Here is a 17749-nt window from a genome sequence, read left to right on the forward strand (position 1 = left end):
GACCTTTGCCCTTGAGTCTCCAAGTTCCATCACCCTTTTGATGAAACTCTTGGCAGTTATGACATGCTGGAAATAGTTTCTGGCACCCATACATCTTCATAACATTTTTTTACTTTGTAAAATTGAAATTTTCTATAATTAAATAATTGTCTATTCACCCCTTCTTCCAGTCCCTGACAACCATCATTTCTACTTTTTGTCTCTATGATTTTGACTATTCTAAGTATCTCATATAAGTCTAATCATACAATATTTATCTTCTTTGTGACTGGCTTAGTATAATGTTCTCAAGGTTCATCCATGTTATAGTATGTGTCAGAATCTCCTTCCCTTTTAAGGCTGAATACTATTTCATCATGTATGTATACCACATTTTGCTTATTCCTTCATCCATCCATGGATATTTGGGTTGCTTCCATATTTTAGCTATTGTGAATAATGCTGCTATGAACACGAATGTACAAATATTTCTTCAAGACTCTGTTTTCAGTTTTTAAGGATATATATACCCCAAAAATAGTATTGTTGGATCATATGGTTACTCTACTTTTAACTTCTGAGGAATCACCATATTGTTTTCCATAGCAGTATATTTCCGAAAAAAGTACCAGTTTATATACCAACAATGTGTAAGAGTTCCAATTTTTCAACATCCTCACCATTCTGTTTTTCTTTATTTGATAGTAGCCTTGTAGTTTTGTGAGGTGATATTTCCTTGTAGTTTTGATTTGCATTTCCAAAATGATTAGTGATGTTGAACATCTTTTCATGTGCTTTTTGGCCATTTGTATATCTTTTTTAGGGAAATGTCTGTTCAAGTCCTTTTTTAATTGTGTTGTTAGTTATTGCTGGTTGAGTTTTACAGTTTCTATACGTATTTAGGATATTGATCCTTTACCAGATATATTATTTGCAAATATTTTTCCCATGGATTGTTTTCACATTGTTGACATTTAGAATTCTAAACTTGTCAAGTGAACTATCTTTTACCCCCTTCTTTTTAAGTATTTAAAAATTTCATTGACATTTTAGGGTCTTCTAGCTGATATTTGAGTTGATAGTAGCAAGAATGGACTCTGATCCTAAACTACTAGCTAAATTGTTTTGAGCTAAGTACTATGCTGTTTTTAATAAAGAAAATCAAATCTGAAGTGAGAAGGAAGAGAAAGAATTGCTTTTTAGGGTCCAGACTTTGAGAACTTGTACCTACCAAATGTTTACTATAGTTTAAAACTTTTTACAAATGAAGTTAACAGCGATGGTTTAAATTTATGTGAGCTAAGTGTAGACTGGAGTTTACTTGTGCCCAGTGTCAACCTACATTTTCAAAGAGTAATAAACCAGACTTCTAATGAATATGATCTGCTGGACAGTGCTTAAATATATATAAAATACTTTTCACCTAGACCCCAACATACATATTTATATACATGGGCATATGATTTCCTTTACATAAGTGTATGTCTGAATGTATATAAATCTTCAAATAAACAAATGCATAAGTATACATGGTATCTAGCTTACAGAATTAGAAATGTAATTTAGTTTACTCCCACAGAATAAGACTGAAGATAATGAGAAGTGAATTAAAGCTTACTTTCTTTCGCAGAATTCCTCAGAGAGAGAAGACTGTAATAATGGCGAACCCCCTAGGAAGATAATACCAGAGAAGAATTCACTTAGACAGGTATGAAATTCAGTCTTACTTAAAAGGTTATCCACAACTAAACAAAAGACAGGAAACCCTTAATTTGCCATTCATTAAGCATGGGAGCTTAAATTAAGAGTACGTTGAAGTTGGTGTGGTGATAGCCACCAATTTCAATCAGGTAACATTGACTCCCAATCTTTAAAAAATATCCTAGATATCCCTACTGTGTAGCTCTGTTGGTAGGGGTGTCATCCCATACACCAAGAAGTCTGCAGGTTCCATCCTGGGCCAGGGTTACAGGAGGCAGCCAGTCAACGTTTCTCTCTCACATCAATGTTTCTCCCTCTCTCTCTACTTCTTTCTGTCTCTCACCCTCTCCCTATCCCTTCTCCTCCCCTCTCCCTTTCCCTTCTCTTTCTAAAACCAATAAATACCATGTTTCCCCGAAAATAAGACCTACTTACAGGTTTCCTTCTGAGTGAAATATAAGGCATCCCCCTGAAAATAAGGTCCCCCCTAGGCTAAACATGAGAGATTTGGCCCACTGATTCTGAAAGAAATGGAGTCACAAGAAATTCACCAGGAAATTCAGGAATTGGATTGTTATGATGATGTTCCAGAAGATGATGACATGATTGTCATTGAATAAATGAGTAAATTCTTGATACTGTAGGATTCACAGTTTGTCTGGTTTGTGTTGACAACTACCGTACTACCGTACCGTATACAGGTAATAAATTTTCTTTATTTTCATTTAACAATAAATGTGTACTGTATTCTTCTTCATGGAAAAATAAGACATCCCCTGAAAATAAGACCTGGCGCATCTTTGGGAGCAAAAATTAATATAAGACACTGTCTTAATTTCGGGGAAATGGGGTATATCCTCAGATGAGGATTAGAACTATATAGTACTAAGCGTACTTTGAAGTTGGTGTGGTGATAGCCACCAATTTAGGAATACAGTTGCTTCCAGTAGTGAAAACAAAATCAAAGGAAAGATTTCTTTTTTAGGAAAAATAATTTGAAATGCTTCTTAAATGTATTGATAGATAGCATAATATTTGCCTTTAAACTTTATTTCCCTTTAAGATTCTCCATACATTAAAAAAATTAATAATCAGAAGGAAATCTGCCTATAGTGAGTTAGCTCCCTCTAATCTGATCAGTATTTGTTTTGCCTTTTCTAGGAATAAAGGCCATTATTGATGATAGTAAAAAAAAACAAAAACTTTTTTACTCACCACTGTCCTCACACTCTCCACATATAACACATTGAAAGTTCAATTCCATAGTGCTTTTTTAAAAAGAGTAAAATGTTAAAAAAAAAACCTGGTAAAAAAATATTTGTTTTCTCAACTGCCTGAAGCAGCAACTTCTGACATCTTCAATCTCCCAATGGCAACAAAAACAAATTCTTACAGTGTTGTCAGAGAATAGGTAATATAACATTGGACAAGATGATCATCAGAAGTCTAATAAGAATAATTTTAACTTACTTGCATTTATGGCATTATTCTAGGAAAAAGGAGATTAATATTTATTGAGTAACCACTATGAACCTCATACTTATTTCATTTAATTCTCATAATAATGCTGTAAAGTTGTTATTAATAGTTATGATTTCTTATTGATTGATAAAGAAAATGGAGGCTTAAAGAAATAGGATGGCTTATTTAGCTAGTCAGTGATTTGAAACCCAGATCTCTGTTGCCGAAATGTTCCTACTTTTGCCCTCTGACTCCAGTTTGTATACAGTGTTAATTTAGGGGAAAGGTACTTGAAACTGTGACACTCATTTTTTATTTTATTTGCTGTATGTTACACCCATATTTAGAGATAAACACCTGATCTGTAAATATAAATAAATAACAATATTCAATATTTAGAGCAATATTGAATAAGATAAATTTGGAGATAAACAACTGTCAGCAAACAATGACATGACAGAAAGTTTTGGCAACTTTATTTAAGCTAACAAACGAATTTTCACTCTGCAAAGTTATAAATTAATTTTAATAGGCTGATCCAGATGGTCCATTTGGAAAATGGATAGGCTGATCTGTTGAAAATTAAACTAAATTTATCTCTCTCATACTTCAAACTGAAGCAAGAGAGAGAATCGTGCCTATTAAGTCCAGCACATACAGATGGACCAGCAGGTCACACATGGGACTAATCTATTCATTTAAAAAATAAATGCATACAATATTAAATCATTTTCTACTTTCAAGATCTGTTGTGTGCAATATTGAAAGAAATGTAGTGTTGTTTTGTTTTCATTGCTTTTTTAGCAGGTTCACTATACTTTAATTTAGCCATTTTTGTCTTTTTCTCCCTCCTAGTGCTCCAAAATGATTTTTCTGATACTGTCAGCTCTGGAGATTATTTAGGTCATGAGGCTCTCCCCACCCCCTTTCTTTGTAAAGGGTTTTTATCTCCATTCTCTTTGTGAAGAGCATGAACTCAGTGTTCTTGGAAAGAGAAATGGCCTTTAGAAACAGGGAAGTAGGAGATCCTCCTGGGGCCCTCGGAGTCTTTTAGCTTCTGGGTGTTTTAACAGCCCCATGAATGCAGATTTGTAAATTTATTGCAGTGCCATCTGGTTTTTTGCTCGAACCAGATTACTGTTGGCTTGTGTCTGTCTATTGTGGTGGTCACTCCCTAGGAGCTTGCCCTCTCAATCTTAGGGAAGAGTGATGAATATCAGGGGTCAATAGAAGTGGGTCACAGGGCAGCTGTCCAAGACTGCCCTGAACTTGATTACCCGACTGTTGATTTTTTAAAATACAGGCCATACTATATAAGCTGTTTAAACTCTCTTTTTTCTATTGCGTATGACAATAATGAAGTGTCATTTGCTTGTGTTATCCCCACTCCTGCGTTAGTAAAATTATGTAGAAAAAAAGGAGCTAAGGCTGCCTCTTCCATAGTACAGATGTAAGTAGAATTTGCTTGTAGGCCAATCCCTTCATGTGAAATTCTTTTGCAGATATTTTTAATGGGATTTCAGGAACTCTTTCACCGTTGATTTTAAAATGCTCAGTTACATCCTAACAAGTTTAGTAATATTTTAAACTAATTTTATAGTTTACATATATTATTCTAAAGTATGATTTTACCATTGTTGATACAATATGACCACTATGTGTTAATCTGGAGTTATTTAATTCTTGCAGGAGCTGAAAAGGGGGTTATTACAGATCTTACAGACATTAAAAGAATAATAGAATAAACAACTTTAAACCAAAAATTTGGCAACTTAGATGAAATGGGCAAATTCCTTAAAAAATACAATTTGCTGAAACCAGCACAAGGTGAAACAAAATTGGAATAGCCCCATGTCTGTGAAAGAAATTTAATTAACTATCAAAAGGCCCATATGGTTTCACTGGTGAATTCTATCAAACATTTAAGGAATAAATAATACCAATCTTTTACAAACCTTTCAAAATATAGAGAAGAATAGAACACTTCTTGGCTTGATTGTGAGGCCGCCATAATCATAATTCCAAAACCTGACAAAAGACATTAGCAGAAAAAGAAAATATTGAAGGAGAAAGTCAGGAGACACTGCTTTCTGCACCACTCATTTTTTGTACCTGCTTTTCCATTTCATTTCCAACATCAGAAGGCAGCAGAGTTGGGGAGAGAGATGTGTGAGGCAGGGAAAAGCATTGTATCTTTTTAATTTCCTAAGTTTCAGAATAATTTTATCTCTTGGCACTAAGTAAAGTGTGAACTTTTACTTAAAGGATGTACAAAATAGCAACACTGCCTCCCCCCCTATTTTTATTCCTAAAATGTGAAGCCAAGGAAACCATAGCAACTGTTTTTATAGCTTTTATTCATATCTGCAAACAAGGGCAAAGGCCTGGGAGGATACATGAAAGTGCTCATTACTTTTTAAAAATGTAGCCTTACAACATGCAACTCCTTCTTTGCTTCACATTGGTGCTAATAGGATCTGTCAGCCCTGCCTTTCTTGTAATTGAGTAAATTGTGACCTCTGTCTAATCCTTCCCCGCCCCCCATTCCCTTTGTGTATGTGTCCACTTACCATCCTGAGAACGTGGGCAGTGATAAATAAAGCATTGAGTAGAGCTCTCTCAATGCTTTGAAAGCAGCATGATGCCAGCCCTCTAGTTATATTTCTTTAAGTGTTTACGTTTTTCTGTATTCTTTCTCTTGTGTAGCTGGAACCCTGGGGATGCAAAGCCATGAGAGAGGCCAAGAAGCTAACAAAGTAGCTGTCTCCCTTGTTAGCTTGTTCCTTTATTCTTTCAAAACAAGATAAAAACCATCTGGCTCAGGGCATTACATTTTCCTCCCCCATGCACCTCTATAGATGGAGACTTCACCTGCAGTGAGGGTTTACATTGATTAGGGAGGGAGCAGTAATTCAAGCTTCCATCCTCTTCAAGGATACTTTGCAGTCTTTAAAGGTGCTGACCCACTGAGTTAAACTGTCAAGGGAGGATAAAAAAGTATCTTCATCCCAGGAGGTAACAGCTGCCAGGTTTTCAACACCTTGCACACTGTTGGAAAAATGTCACAATTGTCAGCTAAAAGAAAAATGACTCTGTTGTCATCTTCTGTTAATGACTGGGCCTTATCAAAGGAACTACATAAGTCTTTAAAGGAGTAAGTAGCTGTTTCCCTTGCCTATCACACCCCCTCCCCAAATTACTATGTTCTAAACTTTACTTGGAGGAGATCCCACAAAAAAAGCAGAGAAGAACTTAAAGTGAAAACATCCAGCATAAGATGGAAGTGATTGGCAGAGCTCCTTTGTACAGTTGGATGAATAGGAGGATAAAGTACATCACTGACACAGAAAATGACATTATAGTGTGTATTAACAAAACAACAACAACAACAAAAAGTAATTCATAAGCCAGTGAACTGAGAGAAAACATACTGTATTTCTGCTCTTTAGAGAACAATTTGTTTTCAAGCAGCATCCAGATGGGTGAATACCATGACATTTCTTTTTTCAAGAGAGCCACTTCTTTTCTTTCTTTAAAAAACAAACTCACCGATTTACTTCCTGTAATAGCTCTGTAATGCTTGTATATGATTTCATTCCCTTCTTTCTGATTTGATTGATGAGGGAAAGGTTTAATGAAGTCCCTGATATCAGGCAGGCAGGGGTTTTTTTCTATTTGTTTTAGGTTAGTCATTTTAATTGTGTTGAGTAATTAGAAGGTACACACAGCCAAGGGAGCTTTGTTCTGATAATTGCTCAAGAAAACCCATTCTCTATCTGCCAGTTGCTTTGTGTTAAGACATTTCTCCCCCTAGTGGCAATAGTAAGCATTTGACTTGGCAGTAGGCAAGGTGTAATTGTAATGTGACAAACTGTGCTTAAGGGACTATCTTGTAAATACTTTAGTTTGGGGTTTGGCATTATTTCATTATATATGTGTTTTTCCCCCTGTGAAACTTCCTACCTCCGTTTTTTTGTTTTTGTTTTTTTTCCTGAGGTGCTTTGGGCTTTGGATGGGGAAAAATTGCCTGAGATGTTTATTAAAAAAAAATCACAGTGCATCCTGGGTAATGTTTTGCAGCTTGACTTAATTTTAGTCATCTGTTTTAATTACCTATTTATAAAAATGCTTTTGCATTTGTAGACATTATTTAATACTTTGGAAGAAACACCTCATTTGAAATAAATAAATCAATTGTATTTATTTTAAACAGTTCATGTAAAAGACCTTAAAGGTAATTAATGTAGGTCTCTTAAGTAAGACAAAAGTGATCTTTCCAAGTCTGATGAAGTGATTTGTTTATTTAACTTCCCACTTTGGCTAAATCCTTCAGAGTCTAATAACTTTTTTTTTTTAAAATATATGGTTTGGCAATTTGTGTCTAGCTCCAAAAACCCTTCTTTAAAAAGCAGCAATTTAATAATCAGCTTTCTTAAAATTACTTTGAGGGAGGAAAACTATATAGGGGGTTGGTGTTTTGTTTTATTTCAGTGTAATCATGCTTTGATAAATTATATAATCAGTGCCTTAGTAGAAAAAATATTATTGAACTCCTGGGTTGCAATGACCATAAAAATTGTATTTTCATATAGAGACTTGAGATATTGTGAATAAATTATAAAGGAAACAGCTTATATGCTGATTGAAGTTCATATGGGTCCAATTCATTTTGTGCTGAGTGCTAAATCTGGCTGTACCATTAAAAAGAAAAGAAAATGGGATGGGAGGGTAGCCTATTGTGCCCAGTTGTACAAACCCTTAAAAATCTGCCCTGAGAGCAACATGGAATGAGACCAGATAGAGCTTTGCATCTATTGGATGAGATTCAGTAGATCTGGGTGACATTTTTAAAGCCTAATTCCAGCTTTCATAGATGTCGCTTTGTATAATAGTTTGCCTTTTCTGACCCATATTCTTGCTGGGGACTTGATTTGATGTTACCATATATCTGATAGTCCCTGTCCCCCTCTTCCCCACCCCCCAATCACTAGCCATTTTCATTATACTATATCTTGTTTTGCTATAGGGCTGCTGAACAGATTTCTTAAGCAGCTTTTTGCAAGGTTAAAAGAATGCAGCCTAGTAACAAGTTTGTGTCATTTTAAATATATACCTTCTAGTAAATAAGGAGAAGTCTAGCAATCAATCCCTTTTAGTGTGTTATATGTTTCACCTGACAACTAAACCTCCTATTGATTAGCCATTACTTTGTTAGATAATCCTATGTCATTGAATCCGTTGTAAAAAATTAAACTCTTTAAAATGTTTTACCCTAGCAGCAGTCTGAAAATTGAAAACTTGTTCAGAATTACAGCCTGCTTTCACAAAGGTAGTTTTCAGCAAGGCATCTTACTGGTTTACGCTTATGTGCCTTATATGCAATATAAAAACATATTAAAGTACTCCAATGCAAAACCCTCTGCCTCTGGTTCAGCGGTGAGGCTACCTTTTCAAATGTTGCATGGGGACAGAACCTATCTTGCTTGTGGCTATTACACTCACTCGTTTAATTATAGCCTGGAGGGAGCCTTACAATAGTAAAATAGTGAGTGTAAAATACTGAATTTTTTAGCCTTCTTATGCCAAAGTGATCTAAGGACTGTGACAAGTTTTACTTTACTAATCTATGTAACTTCCTTGGGAGCTAAACAAGGTCATATACCCATTTTACAGATAGGATGTCTAGAAAATAAAAACCCATATATAGCCTTATTCTGGAAACTTCTATAAACCTAGAATAGGTTTCCTGAATCTATCTAAATTTCCCCTGAGTGTGATATGCTCATTTCTAAGGGGAAAATGAATTTTGTAGGAAAACTAATCAGTTTTCTATCTGCTGTTACTCCCGCCCCCCAAAGTATAGCATAATATTTTCATTAATTAACTGGATAAACCTATGGTATTATTCCCCTAAAACTTTAACTGATTATTTTTATATTTTTATTGAAATAAAATTTTCATACAGTAAATTATGTAAATATTAATTGCATAAGTCAATTAATTTTTGACAAGTCTATCCACCATGTAACCACTACTCCAGTCATGCTATAGAACACTCACTACCCAGGAAAGTTTCCTGGGTCTCCTTCCCAGACAACTTCCCCAAACCCATAGATTAGTTTTGCCTTTCCTAGAATTTCATGTAATAATATACTTTTTTGGGGTCCGGTTTACTAAGTATATATGTGATTCATCTTTGCTGCTATGTATAGCAGTAATTTATTCTCTTGTTATATAGTATTTCCATTAAATAAGTATAGTACAGTTTATTTTTTATTCTTTTGATGGACAATTTCCATTTTTATAAATGAAGTTGCTATGAATGTTCTTTTTTTTAAAATATATTTTATTGATTTTTTACAGAGAGGAAGGGAGAGAGAGAGAGAGAGAGAGAGAGAGAGAGAGAGAGAGAGAGAGAGCTAGAAACGTCAATGAGAGAGAAACATCGACCAGCTGCCTCTTGCACACCCCCTACCGGGGATGTGCCCGCAACCAACGTACATGCCCCTGACCGGAATCGAATCCGGGACCTTTCAGTCCGCAGACCGACTCTCTACCACTGAGCCAAACCGGTTTCGGCTATGAATGTTCTTATAAAGCCTTTTCAGTGATCACGTATTGAATAATTTTTATGTGCTTATTGGCTATTCACATATTTTCTTTTGTGATGTATCTTAAGTTGTTTGCCACTTGAACAAATTGGTTTGTCTGTCTTATTGAGTTGCGGAACTAAACTATATCGAGTGCTAGATGTGTTCTGAATATTTTCTCACAGTCTGTGTCTTGCCTGTTTATTCATAATGTTTTTGATAAGTTTCTAATTTTTTAATGAAGTCCACCTACCAGTTCTTACCCTATGACTGAATATATTCTTCTAGAAGCTTTGCAAATTTTAGCTTTTATCTTTAAGTCTATGGTCCAACTCAAATTAATTTTGTTGTGAAGTAAATTTGGGATTCATTATTTCCCCCATGCTTTCTACTTTTTATTTTTGCAATTAACTTCATTTTGCTTGTAATAACAAAGATGAAAACATCCCCATGCTTTTTTATCCAGTTGTCTTGGCACCATAGTTGAAAAGCCTATATACTTGTCTATAGACATCTTATTTCTGAACCTCCTAGAAAGAGGCTGCTGTTGGATGCAGAGCAAAGGATGACAGCCACTGAGGCTCTGACTTACTCCTACTTCAAGTCCATGAGTGATATAGAGGATGACTTCAGGTTCCTCTGTTTTTGTTTTATTAAATATTCATCCAAAGATGTGCTCATTGATTTTGAGAAGTGGAGGGAGGAAGAGAAGAGGGGAGGGAGAGGCAGAGGGAGAAGCACAAGGAGAAGAAGAGGGAGAGAAAGAGAGAGAAAAAGAAAAAGTAAAATTGAGAGTTGAGAAAGAAACATCCAAATAGAGATTGAACCCTGACTGGAATTGAACCAGTAACCCTCTATCTAGTTCATGAGATGACTTTCCAACCAGCTGAGCCACACTGGCCAGGGCAGGATCCTCTGTATTTAGAGGTTTCTGCTCTTATAGCAAATAGAGTCAGCCCTCCATACTCACAGGTTCTGCATCTGTGGATTCATCCAATGGCAGATCAAAAATATTTTTGGGGAAAAGTTACCTTGTTGCTGACAGATGCTATGTAGAGTGAGGCCTGCAGTGGTCTTGTCTAAACTGTGTATAACACTGTCTTGACTATTTTAGCTTCCATATTATCTTAAAATTGGGTAGTGTGAATCTTCCATATTTTTATTATTTTGGCTATTTAGATACTTTGCACTTATATTTAAATTTTAGAATCAATTTAGCAAAAGATTTTCAGTGCCATTGTAAGTTGTTTTCATTCTGCTTGTTCCTTATTACAGATACAGTTGATCTTTGATTGTCAACCTTGTCTCCTGTTATGTAGACGATTTCATTTCTTTTCCAACTTATAGGTATTTTATTTCTTTTTCTTTATTTGAATGTTGAATAAGAGGACATCTTTGCCTTGTTCCCACTCTTAGAGAGACATTGACTCTGATGTTAGTTGAATTTTTTTTTTAGATTTCTTTAATGGGATTGAGTTTCCTTTTGAGTAAAAGTTCCCTTTTATTTCTACCTTGCTGTGGTTTTATTGAAATTATGAATGAATGTTTAATTTTATCAAGTGCTTTCCTCCCTTTTATTCTGTTAATATGGTGAATTACATTAATTGACTTCAGTAAGAATTTTTGTGTCTGTGTTCATGAGAAATATATAGCTTTCTTTTGGGGGGCAGTAGGGGTGTCAGATTTTGGTGTAGAGTTGAGTTGGGAAGTCTTCCCCTGCTCCTCCATTTTCTAAAAATGTTTGTGTATGATCCTGATATTATTTCTTTCTTAATATTTAATAGAATTAGCCAGTGGAAGCATTTAGGCCAGTAGTTCTGTGTGTTTTCTTGTGGTGAAAAATTTAAATATTTCAAAATTTGTGTGGAATGACTTTTAATAACAACTTCAATTTTTAGAAAAGATTTCGTGCTATTAAAATTTTGTTTCTTATGTCAGTTTGGATAATTTGTATATTTTAAGAAATGTATAACACTTTGCAACCTGTTCATTTATTTTAATACTCAGATTATTCCATGCTTTGATGCTTCTTCCCTGACATATCTCCATTATTCCTTGAATATTTCCAGATTCATCTTGTATTTTCCCTGTTCAATCCTGGGTTCAGCCATTGCTTGGGCAAGCACTATGTTTCTTTTTAGTGAGAAGCCAAGATTGAAACATTAACTTTATTTTACATATCCTATCCAATAAAAGGGCAATATGCAAATTAACCATCACTCCATCACAAAGATGGCAGTGCCCATAGCCACAAGATGGTGGCGCCCAGCCCTCTCAGCTCCGCTGGAGTCCCCCAGTCCCAGGGGGTGGCCACTGAGAGTGGGCAGCATGAGCGGCCTGGCAGAATGCTTGTTTCGTTGCCATAGCAATGAGGCAAGCATTTCGTGCCCAGCTGTGGATGGGCCTCTGGGCCACAGAGAGCCTCTGGGCAGCAGGCATGGAGCAGCAAGGCAGAGAGCTACTGGTGTACAGATTCCTGTGCAGGGCTACTACTATGATATATTAATATTTTTTAAAACCATGAGTTCACATTAATGCCTCTAATTCTAATCTAACACCACAATTTATTCTAGATTTTTTTCCTTTTTATATTTGTAATTATTTTTTCTAATAGTAAGAAACATGAGACCTAGTCAGTTTGGCTAAGTGGATAGAGCATCGGCCTGCGTACTGAAGGGTCCCAGGTTTGATTCCGGTCAAGGGCACATGCATGGTTTCGGGTTCAATCCCAGTAGGGGGCATGCAGGAGGCAGCTGATCAATGATTCTTTCTCATCATTGATATTTCTCTCTTTCTCTCTTCATCTTCCTTCCTCTATGAAATTTATTTAAAAAGAAACCTGGTTTGAGATTTTTCCTTTCAGCACTTTAAAAATGTTGTTCTTTATCTAGTAGCCCTCCTTGTTTATGGTGAAAAGTCTACCACGATTTATGTGCTTTCATGTATGCAGAATCCCCTTTTTCCTTTGGCTGCTTCAAGATTTTATCTTTGTGGTTGTCAGCAGTTTTTACTATGTTGGATCTAAGTTATATTTTCTTTGTTTTTAATCTCTGAGGTTTGCTGATCTTAGATCAGTAAGCCAATGGTGTTCACCAAGTTAGAGAAATATTTGGTCATATTTTTATAATTTTTTTTCTGCCCCATTCTCACCTTTTTTCTGGGTCTCCAAGTGAATATACGTTGTTAGACTATTGAAAATTGCCCAACAGATGACTGAGATTCTGTTTATTTTTTTTTTTTTCTTTTTCTCTCCCTGTTCTTCAGTTTAGATCATTTCAATTGATCAGTCTTTAATTTCATAGACCTTTTCTTCTGCCATCTCCAGTCTGCTTTTAAACTCATCCAGTAAATTTTTAATTTTAGGTAATGTACTTTTCAATTATAGAATTTTTATTTGGTTCATTTCAGGTTTTATTTTTTCTGATGAAAATTTTCATCTCAAATTTTTCATTGTAATCATATTTCTCATTTAAGTTGTTGAACGTATTTTTAAAATATATATATATATATATATATATTATTGATTTTACACAGAGAGGAATTGAGAGGGATAGAGTTAGAAACGTCGATGAGAGAGAAACATTGACCAGCTGCCTCTTGCACACCCACTGCTGGGGATGTGCCCGCAACCAAGGTACATGCCCTTGACCGGAATCGAACCCGGGACCTTTCAGTCCGCAGGCTGACACTCTATCCACTGAGCCAAACCGGTCTCGGCAAGTTGTTGAACGTATTTATTACAACTTCTGTAGAGCCTTTATGTACTGATTTCTACAACTAGGTCCTCTCATGGTCATATTCTGTTTGTTCCTTTTTCTCTTGACTATGGGTCCCATTTATCTGCTCCTCATATATGTAAGTTTTTTTTATTATATAATGGACATTATAAATAGTACATAGCAGAGACTATGGATTCTTTTATCTCCCTCTGATTAATTTTCTGGCTGGTAATTTCAACTTCATAGAGTCTGATTTTTGTGTCCATTAGATGTATTTTGATTTTGCCCTTAGTCCTAAGGAAGATCTTTTAATCCTAAGATTTATTTTTTTAGTCTCAATGTGGGGTTTTCTGAGTTTTCAGTGGAAAGTTTGAGGTGCTCATTAAGCCTCTCTAACTGAGTAGGAATGTAATTATAAACTCTGTCTCCCCTCATGAGCAGCAGCTAGAATCTCTGCTTAGGTCTTTCAGTCTTCCAGATGTTACTTTCCATTGGAATGCTTGGAGTCTCCCACTCATGCATGTAGCTTGGGGTTAGCCATGGATTTGAAGGAACATGTATGAATGTTTTGATGCTGCTTCCCTACCCATGGCTCTTTCTATTTTCTATGATTTCTCTTCTCATTTTCCAGCCACTATGGTAGCCCTGAACTCTATCCTCTGACATCTCAAGCCAATAGACTGTGACTTTCTAGTTGAATTTTAGTCACCCTGCACCAAATAGACTAATGAGTAGTAGTACCCTTAGGGAAAAGCACATAAACATGGATTTCACCAGAGTGGTTATCCTCTTTCAAGGTCAGTCCACTCCTCTCCCCAGTTTCTGCCTACTTTAGGTCAACCTCCTGCCTTTAATGTAGCTATTTTAAAATATTTTTCCATGGTTTATAATTATTATATCAAGAGGGTTAATTTAAACAAAACATTTCTACCATTGTTGGAGCCAGAATTTTTTGGCTTAAAGTTTTATTTTATTCAGTATATACAAATTATTGCATAAATGTCTTTTTAAAACACAGTTTAGTTTTTAAAATTATATGTTGTCTGTATAGGAATAGTAAATGTTTGTGGTATTAATAGTTGCAAAAGAAGTATTGAACCCTGATCCTAAAATATAAATATACCAGAGGTCCTATATACTAATGTCAAATGATCTAGTTGATTCTTTAAAAAAATGTTTTGAAATAATTTCAAGTTAAATAATTTAAGACTACAACAGTTAAGTGGATACCTTTTTAAAAATTTAACTTGTTTAACTGAAAATCAATTTTATAATATTTTTTCTGTTTCTTTATATTTTATTTTTGTCAATCTATTCTCTTTCCAAAGAATGATAATTGACCAAAAATGAATTATTTAAAACGAGTGGCCCTATGCATGAATCCATACGCAAGTAGCTCACTGCCGCTGTAGCTCTCTGCTGCTTGTAGCTTGCTGCCCTGCCCTCCTGTAGTACTTCCCCACTTGTAGTTTGCTGCCCCGCCCCCCTAGTGATAGGTCATTACACGTCACTGCGTAACAAACATTTGCATATTAACTCTTTATTATATAGGATACCTATGCAACCATTGCTGATATAAATAAATGAATAAATATGTAAGTAAATTGGCAAAGAAGTCATAGGTCTTCCTTACAGAAAAATTCCAGCTAATAAATGTAGAAGGAAAGGGAGAAATTTTTAAATTACCAATAGAACAAACACCACAGTAAAAATCACCATAGATGCAAGCTCTAGCAATGGATGCTAAAATTAGCGAGCAAAGCTGAAGCAGAAAATAATATTTGCATAGTCTCAAAGTATTTCCCCCAATATTTAGTAATTTTTGAAGGAAGAAAAAAATAAGCTTACAATTGGGATTCTTGGCAGATACAATCTTAGGCAAGTGATCAAGGCTAACATCACTAGAAATATTCATCAACATATCTCCTGACTTGATATATTGAGACAGGCACACCACCTCTGTGCTTTCCTTCCTAGTAATGTGTAACCTCAATCTGATCAGGAGAAAACATGAGACCTTAACTGAGGGATGTTCCATAGATTAATTAGTCAGTACTCTTTAGATAAGACGGAGTCATGAAAGATGAGAAATTGTAACCGATTAGAGGAGGTTAAGGAAATATGACAACTGAATGCAATGTGGAATCTTGGGTTGGATTCCAAATAGAAAAGGGGCATTAGTGAGAAAAGTGGAGAAACTCAAGATTTTTCTTATATTATACCTTGTTAATTCCTTAGTTTTGATAAATGTTCTGTAGTTATATAAGACATTCACATAAGAAATCAATCTCCAGATTTTTCTCTTTAACTTCAACACACACATTTATTCCAGTAGTTTTCAGAGTGTTCCTAGACTAGTGGCATTAACATCAACTGGGAACTTGTTAATAATGCAAATTTTCAGAAGCCCTGGGGATGGGGCCAAGTAATCTGTGTTTTAACAATCATCACCAGATTATTCTGATGCATGCTAAAATTTAAGGACTGTGATTTGTACCATCAGTAACAACATAAAAAAAAGGGGGGAAATATTTTTATTAATATATTGGCCAGTTGTTAATAATGTTTGCTTACCATAAAGTACAACCAATTTTCTTTTTAATTGTGGTAAATACATGTAATATAACATTTACCATGTTAGTCATTTTAAAATGTACAGTTCAGTGATATTAAATACATTTACATTTTGTGTATCCATCACCACCATCCATCACCATACTTTTTTCACCTTGTAAAATTGAAACTCTGTACCTGTTAAACAATAAGTCCCCTCTTCCCTCTTTTTTTTTTAATATATTTTATTGATTTTGTACAAAGAGGAAGGGAGAGAGAGAGAGAGAGAGAGAGAGAGAGAGAGAGAGAGAGAGAGAGCGCGCGAGCTAGAAACATCGATAGGAGAGAGTCGTCGATCAGCTGCCTCTTGCACACCCCCTACTGGGGATATGCCCGCAACCAAGGTACATGCCCTTGACCGGAATCGAACCCGGGACCCTTCAGTCCCCAAGCCAACGCTCTATCCATTGAGCCAAACTGGTTTCGGCCTCTCTTCCCTCTTCTCCCAGGTCCTGGCAACCACTATTCTACTTTTGTCTCTTTATGATTTTGACTACTTTAAATCTCTAAAAATGGAACTGTATAGTATTTATACTTTTGTAATGGACTTATTTCACTTAGCATAATGTCCTCAAGATTCATCCATGTTATATAATACTAGAGGCCTGGTGCACGAATTCGTGCACAGGTGGGGTCTCTCTGGGTGGCCTGCAGGGATCTGGCCGAAACTCACAGTCCAACGCTGCCTGCACTCCTGCTCATCCTAGCCCCACTGTGCCTGCTGTGGGCTTGCACCTAATCAGTCCTGATCAGGAGAGGCTGGCACTGCTGCAGTAGCACTCACCAGCCATCTGCCCCTTGGTGGTCAGTGCACATCATAGTGAGCAGCCTTAGCATATCATTAGCATATTACTCTTTGATTGGTTGTTAAGTTGTTCTGCCATTTGGTCTATTTGCATATTACTCTTTTATTATATAGGCTGTGTCATAATTTCCCATACTTTTTAAGGCTTAATAGTATTTCATTATGTATATATACCACATTTTGCTTATCCCTTGATGGTTAAGGTATAACCTATCAATGTACAATGGGGCTGCTTCCACATTTTAGCTATTGTGATTATAATCCTGTTATGAGCACTACATACAAATACAGTATACTAGTATCTTCAGAATTATTTTAATTCTTTGGGGTATATTCCCAAAAGTGATATTATTGGATCATATGGTAATTCTATTTTTAATTGTTTAACACCATACTGTTTTCCACAGTGCTGTACCATTTTACATTTCCATTAACAGTGAGTGCATAATGGTTCCAATTTCTCCACATCCTTGCCCACTCTTGTTTTCTGTGGGTTTTTGTTTTTGTTTTGTTGTTGTTTTACTAATATTTATCCTAATAAGTATGAAGTGGTATCTTATTATAGTTTTGCTTTGCATTGCCCTAATTATTAGTGATGTTGACCATCTATCTTTTCATGTGCTTGCTGGCCATTTGTATTTCTTCTTTGGAGAAATATCTATTCACAAGTCCTTTGCCCATTTTTCAATAACTAACACCCCTACCTTTCATACATATAGTTAACCACTGCTGCTCACATACTTGTTATGGGGACATCAATGATTCTCCTGGGTTTTCCCCTGTCTTTCTTGTCTCTCAGTACTCATAAATCTGGAATTTACATATAGGATCTATTTGTGTATTGATTTTGAGAAATAGGGCAGAATTTAAAAACTGTATAT

General features: G+C 35.6%; 1 protein-coding gene across 28 annotated transcripts in view; it reads left to right on the top strand.

Moving 5' to 3' along the window:
- BTRC (beta-transducin repeat containing E3 ubiquitin protein ligase) overlaps positions 1-17749 on the top strand; it is a 150595-nt gene that overhangs the window by 73385 nt on the left and 59461 nt on the right. For 13 of the 28 annotated variants that reach the window (XR_006741714.1, XM_036437881.2, XM_036437877.2 and 10 more), the window contains one exon: positions 1610-1687. The exons of 7 other annotated variants lie outside the window; for them this stretch is intronic. Coding sequence is in view for 17 of the 21 variants with exons in the window: in XM_036437881.2 (XP_036293774.1) it covers positions 1610-1687 (78 nt within the window). In the remaining 4 variants the exon portion in view is untranslated. 8 more of the 28 variants (XM_045582018.1, XM_045582019.1, XM_045582017.1 and 5 more) reach the window with 4 other exon arrangements.

The sequence above is a fragment of the Pipistrellus kuhlii genome, unplaced genomic scaffold (genome assembly GCF_014108245.1).
Source record: "Pipistrellus kuhlii isolate mPipKuh1 unplaced genomic scaffold, mPipKuh1.p scaffold_m20_p_15, whole genome shotgun sequence".
Classification (NCBI taxonomy): domain Eukaryota; kingdom Metazoa; phylum Chordata; class Mammalia; order Chiroptera; family Vespertilionidae; genus Pipistrellus; species Pipistrellus kuhlii.